At 29.7% G+C, this 9,694-nt stretch overlaps 2 protein-coding genes across 7 annotated transcripts in view; one reads left to right on the top strand and one right to left on the bottom strand.

The window, feature by feature from the left end:
• LOC106464059 (ABC transporter G family member 21-like) overlaps positions 1-9,694 on the top strand; it is a 43,153-nt gene that overhangs the window by 30,738 nt on the left and 2,721 nt on the right. Inside the window, exon 12 of one of the 3 annotated variants that reach the window (XR_002611633.1) lies at positions 5,528-5,623. The exons of 1 other annotated variant lie outside the window; for it this stretch is intronic. Coding sequence is in view for 1 of the 2 variants with exons in the window: in XM_022391726.1 (XP_022247434.1) it covers positions 5,528-5,548 (21 nt within the window). In the remaining variant the exon portion in view is untranslated. Of the gene's footprint in view, positions 1-5,527; positions 6,658-9,694 lie in introns of those variants that run through there. One more of the 3 variants, XM_022391726.1, reaches the window with a different exon arrangement.
• Positions 7,891-9,694, bottom strand: part of LOC106464060 (calmodulin-binding transcription activator 2-like) — a 67,427-nt gene continuing 65,623 nt past the window's right edge. For 2 of the 4 annotated variants that reach the window (XM_022391722.1, XM_022391723.1), the window contains 2 exons: positions 9,154-9,279; positions 7,891-8,272 (listed from right to left, as the gene is read on the bottom strand). In XM_022391722.1, the coding sequence (XP_022247430.1) occupies positions 8,245-8,272; positions 9,154-9,279 (154 nt within the window). In that variant the 3' untranslated portion in view covers positions 7,891-8,244. Of the gene's footprint in view, positions 8,273-9,074; positions 9,280-9,694 lie in introns of those variants that run through there. The other 2 variants (XM_013924171.2, XM_022391724.1) reach the window with 1 other exon arrangement.

A 9,694-nucleotide genomic window follows, 5' to 3' on the forward strand; every position in this document is an offset into this window, starting at 1 on the left:
ATTCTAATTTGGTCTAAATAAGTTTCTCTTCCCGATTTGTAAAAAAAAATCCTTATGTGATAGAAAAAATAATATTATTTTCAAAATCTGCGTAGCTGAATTATGGGTTGTTAGTTTTTAATTTCGCGCAAAGTTACACGAGGGATATCTGCGCTAGCCGTCCTTAATTTAGCAGTGTAAGACTAGAGGGAAGGTAGCTAGTCATCAACATCCACCGCCAACTCTTGGGCTACTCTTTTACCAACGAATAGTAGGATTGACCGTCACGTTATAACGCCCTCAGATTGCGAGTCTAGCGCCCTAACCACCTGGTCATGCCGGGCACGTTCTGAATTATGGAAAACCCGTCATTAAAACCAAAATATTGTTTATGAAGTATAAATAAGCAGGTCTGTATTATCACACACTCATGGTTTATGTATGAAGATGGCTTGGTGTGAGTTTTATATACTTGTAGTAGTTGAAAATAACCCTGAAACTTAAAACACAACAACACTATATTTAGGATTATTCTTCAGAATTTTCCGCGTAGATATTTTGTTTTAAAGTAAATTTCTTGTGGACAGAACATATGCGAAGCCAGAAAGTTGCTTAAAAAAGGTTAAATACAAAAATGGCTATTCCATAAAACTTATACTTATTTGGTCATGATTTGTTATTGCGATATTAGCTCCAATTTTACCAAGCCCGAGATATGCTATTGTACATGCTCTATTTCTCCAGCAGTGGGCTCATTATAAAGGTGACGCCAATCCCCCCTAAAACCGTGTAGGCGGCGGGTTCTGCTGTCTAAATGCTCTCCCTATGATGGCTAAGTTTGAACCTCAAGGTTTCTGATCTAGAAGTTTAACCGGTCAAGTCGAAAATACCAAAAAGTTTATTGTTTTATGATTTGTTTATAATAATTCTTATACAAAAATAGAAAAACAAATAAGTTGATAACAAGTAGAATCTCAGTTCAGGAACGATTGAAAAATAAATTAAAGAAACAACAACATCGACGGCTCCTGTAAAATGACAACTGCAGGAAAAAAACAACAAAAAAACCGGTACTTATACAATTTTTTAGGTTAAAACAGATCTTGAAACTTCATTACTGGAATAGCAATTCATATTAGCTGTGTAATATTAAATGATTACTACTGAAACAATAAAAAATCAGTATTTGAAAATTTCATATAGGTTAAATGACTGAAAACAATGAAAATAACTATTACATAGCATTTTGACATGTCATCATGAGATGAAACTGATGCTAACAAATTAGCTTCACCAAATATGGTGCATTTACTTCTTAAATATTTCAATAAAGTTTGAAGATATTTTGATTATTCTAACTTTATTTAAATTAAACTACAGGTATAAAATGTTTTATACAATGAAAAAAATAACCATAAACTTCAAAACAAGATTACATTTATTTCACTCAAGGTTTCGTTCCTACAGATTATTCAAGAGTAGCCTTCTACTTATAATGTTAGAATCTCAAGGAGTAACTGACTATACACTTTTAAATTTGTTTTATAGACCAATAGAAAACGTCTAAATAACTCCAGTAAGCAATATAGTCGTATAACTTTAGGTATAAAATTTAGCAACAAAAGTTCATGCAACTGGGCTAACCTTAGGAATATAATTACACTTTTGTTAAACTGTGGTGTGATGAGAAAATTAACCACTGCATGGTCTTCAGTTTCTGGACTTGTCAATTAAATACTACTTTGTCTTTAAGAAGATCTTTTACAATATCATAATCCTCATTCTACGGTATTGATATTTCCAAGACAATGATTTTACAGAAGGATTTCACATACCCCTTATCCTCATAACTATTTCGTTGCTGAGAAGACTTGTTACAATATCATAATCCTCATTCTACGGTATTGATATTTCCAAGACAATGATTTTACAGAAGGATTTCACATACCCCTTATCCTCATAACTATTTCGTTGCTGAGAAGACTTGTTACAAGACTCTTATTAACTGTCAGCAGATTGGCTCGTCAAGTAGTTTTTGTATTACACTGAGTTTTGTTTAAGCAGCCTCCTTATTTTACTGTTCTGTAACTATTTTTAAAGTTAATTTTTCTCCCTTGTTCAACAGAGCTCCTTCATTTCTACATGAACGTTTTTACACTAAGAGTAGTTTGTTTGTCCAAAAACTATGTAATCAGTTCTGTAAAGGTTTTTGTTGTGAGAGTGTGCTATTTTGATCTTATACTTGCTAATGAAGCTAATTTTATTTTAATGACACATGATGTAGTATGTATATAGTTTCAGACCTATCACCCACTTGATTAGTTGTAAACATATCTTTTAAATTCATGTGGCAACCAAGTATTTTTCTAAAGAAATATAAATCAGTGGACTCTTACTTCATCTATTTTAAACGTGTTTATTTATACATAAGCACAGAATTTCAAGTTTTTACAAGAAAATTACAATGGAATAACGATGTGCTTACAATATTTTTTTTAAAATAGAGAAAACAAAATCCTTCAAAGTCTTTAATGTGGAAGGTAAATATATTATTATGTACATAAGGAGAAAACTGGAATGGTGAACATATATCTGATGAAAACACTATTAAATTTTCTAACCAGAGGTCTAATTCCAAATGCATATAAGAAGTAGAGCTGATTTACATGACTGTACTGAGTCAAAAATGACTTTTTTCTCTTTTAAGTAGCGTTGAGATTAATAAAAAAAACTTCTCGAAGTAAGAATAATCTGACAATAAAAACAGACTACTGTAAATGCACTAACTTACTGGTATAGTTTTAATAATAAACAAGATTAGTAATAAGGCTGTACTGTTTGGAATAAAACCAGTAGCACTATACATATACAATTCTTAAATTTATCTATGTATGTATGAAAAGGATGTGCATACTCCAAGTATCACTGTTGATACAGTGGCAGTACATCATGTGATGTAGAAAACACACAAGAAATAAACTTATAATGAACTAAACAATTTTTTTTAAATAAGTGATTGAAAAGATTTTTTTAAGTGACTAGAGCAGGCTTTAAAGAATATTACTAAAATATGAATACTTAAATGTCATCTCTTTGGTTTAGAATTACCATTACTATAGTGATTGTAGCTTGAATTCAAAGAACATTACTAAAATATGAATACTTAAATGTCATCTCTTTGGTTTAGAATTACCATTACTATAGTGATTGTAGCTTGAATTCAAAGAACATTACTAAGACATGAATACTTAAATGTCATCTCTTTGGTTTAGAATTACCATTACTATAGTGATTGTAGCTTGAATTCAAAGATAATTCTGATGGGGATACTCAATGTAGCAATCAAATGTTAATCTTTATTTTCTTTTGGAAGAGGTAGCTTACAAATGTATTCTCTTCAACTATGCACTATTAGTTTTTTGCAGACATATTGCTATTGATAACATGTCAAGTGTTCTGTAGCATGAAACGTACAAATACTGTATCCTTGCTTTCCTTGATGTTTCATTTATACCCAATGCTTACCTTTTAATCTGGGTTTTATCAGAAAGAACCTAATAACTTTTTCTTAACTATATGTTAGTATAGTCAAAGAGGAATGTATGTTTTATATAGCCACCATTTCTATAAGCTAATACATTTCATTACTGCTTCTAATCCAGAACAATAACATGAAAGGTATTATATATGTTTTTTAAAATTCACATGGGGTGGGATAGGGGAGGGTTATGAAGTACATTAACTGTGGATCCAACTGACTGTTGACTAGCTAGGAGTCAGCAGAAAATATTGAAAAAATTACACTACTATTTTCTCGGTAGTTTCTATGGTTGTCATTGGCAAGAATATAACAATTACATGTGCCTTTCTAACATTTTACCATTTTGAGGTTTTTTGAGAAATTAAAATAAAGAAATCTACTTCAGAGGAAAAACTGCCCATTTAGCCCTTACCACACATTATTTTAAGTAAATATCAGAAAACTGTATTATCTTGAGTTCTCAGAAAAATTGTTTTCAAACTTATTTAAAAGTCTAATCTTACAAATGTTTTAATCTATTTCAGGAAACAACATTCTTTTTACAGTGAGAGCTACTTTTAATTTTCTTGCACTTACAAAAAAGTCTTGCCTATAAATCAGTACGATATATTTATTATATATATATTTTAAATGTTTAAATACAAGTGTAAATTCCATTGAAGTAATTTACATTCAATATAAAGAAATATTTTGATTAAAAAATAAAGAAAGAAGACCAGTGTTAGAAAAGATACTTCAAACAAAACCTTGAACAAAAAAATGTTCAACAATGAACAAAACGAGCAATTTTGAAATTATAATTAAAGAATATTATATGGTTACACATAATAAACAAATTATAGTACATAACTGGCAGCTCTATAAATTGTTCAGATGATCTACCAGCAACATGTAGAGGACATTTCCTAGCACCACTTGGTTCAGATGATCTACCAGTAACATATAGAAGACATATCCTAGCACCACTTGGTTCAGATGATCTACCAGTAACATGTTGAAGACATTTCCTAGCACCACTTGGTTCAGATGATCTACCAGTAACATGTTGAAGACATTTCCTAGCACCACTTGGTTCAGATGATCTACCAGTAACATGTTGAAGACATTTCCTAGCACCACTTGGTTCAAACGATCTACCAGTAACATGTTGAAGACATTTCCTAGCACCACTTGGTTCAGACGATCTACCAGTAACATGTAGAAGACATTTCCTAGCACCACTTGGGGAAATATATCTTAGAAACCTATCAAAGCAGTCTACTAATAACATCTAGTCTTTTAAAAAGAATAATTTGTAATTCTGCATAACATCATTAATTGTGGGTTAACCTTGAAAGCTATGCATCTTTGTTATCCTATTTGTACTTATGACCCATTCAAATTATTTTTAGAAACATCAAGTGTTTTCTGTGAAGGTTGTACATTTTGCTTATTGGTACTTATTTTTTTACAACACTAAGTATCATAATAATTGGCCAATATGTAGGAAGACTTAGTATTAACAGCTGATACTATTGATAAGGCAAAGCACTGTTTGACGACAAGCCCAAGTATTTGAAAACAAGACTTATAAGAAGCAATTTCTATACTTGAAAGTCCTTATCTATAACTTTTCACAAGCAATTATTTGAATTTACTGTAGTCTTCAAACAAAAAATTTGGAAGTTACATTAAATGTATTATGTTAAATCTTATTAGAAGCTTAAATTTATGCAAAAATGTAAATACTGACTGTCATATTATTAAATTTTGGCTTCAATAAATGCATCTTTCATCCTTCTGTCAATAAGAGATCAATAATTCATAGAGAACTGAAAGTTATATTTTCTATCCATCAGATGTTTTAACTTACCATAAACTAGCAAATTAAATGTATTTAAATAATGTTTCATTAAGGCAGAACTAAATATCTGCCTTTATTTTTTCCAGATCAATAATAATGAAAATGTATTTATGCAGTTACAGCAAATGTATAACATAACTTTGATTACTATTTCCTTATAACAGTTAAACAACGAGACTACATGAGTGCATCACTATTCAACAATATACAGATAGAACCAGTCAACCAAGAAATCTCATATATTTATATCCTAGCAATGGGTTTGTATCAAACTGAAAATAAGTTGAAGTTTTTTTCTACTTTATCAAACAGACTTTTAAACACCAGCATTTATCTGGATTAATTTAAGAAGTTCTAGAACTTTGTGCAATTTTTAGTTTCTAGTTGATTTTTCATCTTTTCAAGTTAAAACACTCATAACTATTTCATGTACATATGTATATAACCTTTAAGCTTGTTAACTAAAAAGGAGTTAGATAGTTTTGGTTTTTCTACAAATAAAGCCATGTTTTGCATCTGTTACTACACAGGTAACCCAAGCACTAGTTACAAGCAAGTTAACAAAAAAACTAACTGAATAACGTGAATAAACCATTCAATCATTTAGTTAAATCTTTTACTTCAGATATGGTTAATGTCATTTAATTCTGTTTACTTTTGTTACCAAATTACAGATGACTGTAACTATCCTAAACCTGCAGTAGCTTATATGTTAATATTTACTGCAAGCAATCTAATAAGCTGATGTGCTTTCAACTTGTTTTTAGGTTTACTTGATGCTCACTTATGCATTTCCTAAAATAACTTTTAAAGTTCTTAGGTTATCATTTTTAAGTTCTAGACAACTGCATTCAAAATGTTCAACTTTTAAACTTCTGAAAATTTCGGAGTTGGCTTAAATAAATGGGTTACATACAGTCAAAGAAACTGCTGTGACTGAATTCTTATGTTTTTCCAATAATAAGGTGCACAGTTTGTCTGTTTGATGGGTTATGATATGTAAAACCAGCATAGGCAGACAAAAAATCCATGCTTATAATTGTGTAAAACTGCTGTGTTTGTTAAAAATGATTAAGTTTTCCAGCTACATTAAAATAACTATTCAATGTGAATTATTCTGGTGTACAAAACAAAGCAAATGCTAGTCATCTGGTAGCTAGACAGTGTTTAGTCCCAAATACAAGTTTTATAAATTAATGATAAATACTGCAGCAGTAAAACATATGCTCTACCAAATATATAAAGATATTCTTCTGTAGTTGTGATTAAACCCTAGCTAACCAGCACTATACAAAAAAAAGTAGATAAATCTGTAAGTACTGATAAATAAAACATGAACACCATACAATGAATGTATCACACGTCCATGACTAGACAAGGCCAAAGTAGTGTTCTCTTGCTTGCGAGGACAACAGTAAATCTTTGATAATGAGTTAAACAGCTAGGTACACACAATAACAATGGTAAAACCAAAGATCAAATGGTATATGTATCACACTGTAGTCCATGCACTCTACTAATTCTTATATGTACTGTAAAAAATACTGTTCAAAGGAGATCTACAAGTCTGCTGTGCTGTGTTGCAATAAGAACTGTTTGAGACTGGTCAGTACTTTATACACTGGTACACTCACAAAAATGGTTGTAATAAGTGAACTTATTTGAGCAGTGCTTTAAAGCACTATTTTGACCAGTATTCAATAAGGTGGTTAGTTATAGCTTACTATTGTTCTAATCATGTATTTAAACTATAAGTTGTTTGGTTACTTTCTCTTGTACCAAATTCTAAATGAAAACTGATTTTTGCACAAATGAACAGAGTGCTAGGAGTAAGTAATAAGAATACTATTTCCCAGCTTCTTATTCTGTGATACAAAAAATTTAAAAAGCTACAGAGGACTATGGATTTAAACATATTATTTCTTTCCTACAGATTTTTATGAGCTACTTTTTAAAATTCTATTAAGCCAGTTTACTGAAATGTGAGCTTATATTAAGCCAGTAAATAGTTCTCTATTTGATGCTTCTTTATTAGTAAGTATTCTGAATATTAAAGGTTGGTGTCAATAATTTCCACTCTTAAGTTATTAGTTTTGTTAAAAAAAAGATTATTGTGAGAATTTTTCAGAGCCGAATTTCATTCCAGAACATACTCTTGGCACTCACATATTTGGCCTATTTTTCTCTATAGCTTTCTTCCTACCATTAGTTTAAACTAACTTAATGTTGGTCAGAAATAAAGCATGTCACGAAACCAAGCAACTGAGGACATGAGTTGATACATGTTAGAGGGAAAGCAGTCAGAACAAGAAAGTAAACTTTAAAACAAAAAGAACAAAACTAAAATTTTAAATGTGTAAATAAAAAAAATATGTACCCAAATTTCATATATTATAATGTATGAAATTAAATATTTATTTTACTATATTATTCTAGAAAATTAAATTGCAAAATTATTTTAATATATTTAATAACCAAGAAATAACACAACAACAGGAACAAATGGGCAAAAACCAAAAAAAATTACTGATTTGTAATTAGGATTCTTATTTTTTATATTCATATCATTCAAAGCCTGAAAGATGATGATTTCTGTATGATATAATTGGTTGGTGAGATCTGATAAAAGGAAAGGAAAAAGATTGAAAAGTAGTGAGCAAATAGAAAAACTCCCTACAGCTTAGTTACTGGGGAGCTTACAGAAATGAGTAATATATTGTAATGTCACTCTTAACATTTGTCATACAATATTCTCTAATGACAGAGAAGCATTATTCTCTTCTTGTCACACGTGCTCGTCTTTCATCAGGCATCCATCAAAAGTGTCTCACAAACAGTTGAAAACCAGATATTGGACTATTCTTGACAATTCCTTGCAGTTTTAGCTAGAATCTTTACAATGGTTTTCTCTGTGAGAAGAATTTTTTTTTTAATAGTTGAAACTACAAAGCACATGTGTAATATTTTAAATGTTTTTATGTTCAGCATTTTTAAAATTATTGTATTTTCATAACTACTTATCTAAAGCAAATGTTTCATGAAACTAAAACTTTGTTTAATCTCAGTTTACAGATTAGCGAAAAATTTAACATCGATGTTCAATACAAATGTTGCAACATCAAAACATAATCTGACAAAAATTAAAGATTATTTACTTCAAGTACAGAGGTAATAACTGAAGGCAAACAAAATATTGGATATTAGATAGCCTATATAAAATTAAGAGAGCTGAGTAAGATATCAATTTATCAAAAAAAAGTTTTAACACCTTCTCTTATGCTCATATTAAATGAATATTTAATTATCCTAATTTCACTTAACTCATCAACTAAAATTAAGTTATGGAAAAATAAACACATTTTAACTTTGTGATTTTTAAAAATCAAGTGTATAATTTATCGTGATTAGAATGGTGGTCCTGCTTTTATCTACTTTATCAGATTCAGAATTCATAATAACTAAAAAGTTTTAACTACTATATGTAGTGTAATATAAACTGGACTTGTCATTAAAAATAAAAGTAAGCAATGACTTGTTTTAGAACTTATGATTAGTAGAACAAAGATGCTTTTACTTTACATTTCAAACCTATTAATGAAAGGTTGTTCATGAAACAATTTTTGAACTACTGAAAGACTTTTATAATAGAGGTCAAAAAGGTATGAACATGTTAATAGAAATAAAGAAATAATACTGCTGTTATTGACTAACCATTTTGACTAGTTATTAAAAGTTACTTCTCATTATGTTGTTTCCCTAATAATCAGTAAAAACGTTCTTCATAATTAACCTTTGTGACTCTTTATGGCTTGAGTTAGAAAGCTGTTCCCGAGATTTTGGGAGCCGTAGCTGCTGGCCCGCTGCTTCCCCCTGTAGCTTCTCTTTTTCTGCAGCTAATGCACGTTCTTTCTGTAATCTAGCAAATTAAAGAAAACTGTATTCTACTTATTTGTTTACAAGAAAACAAACAAATATTCAATTTTTTTTAAACCTCAAAAATTATATACATGCACACATTCTTGTTAGAGAATAATTTCTTGTATTTTTTTAGAATATGCCAATAACAACAAAAAACTGTATTTTGTTGCAAGTATGGCTAATTATTAAAGGAAAAATGCCTTGTAGTTACCTATCATAAAATTTTGTGACGATGCAATAAAAAATACCATAAATTTTATCTCATGTAAAATCAATAAATTTGAATTAAAGATGACACACAGTAGATTAATTTAAATAACTTAAAAACATGGCCAATTTGTTGAATTTCATAAAAAACCCTAAAATACTAATGAGTGTCACCACCTAATTTGAAAATCAAACTGAAACTAACT

The sequence above is a fragment of the Limulus polyphemus genome, unplaced genomic scaffold (genome assembly GCF_000517525.1).
Source record: "Limulus polyphemus unplaced genomic scaffold, Limulus_polyphemus-2.1.2 Scaffold1551, whole genome shotgun sequence".
In the NCBI taxonomy this organism is placed as follows: Eukaryota; Metazoa; Arthropoda; class Merostomata; order Xiphosura; family Limulidae; genus Limulus; species Limulus polyphemus.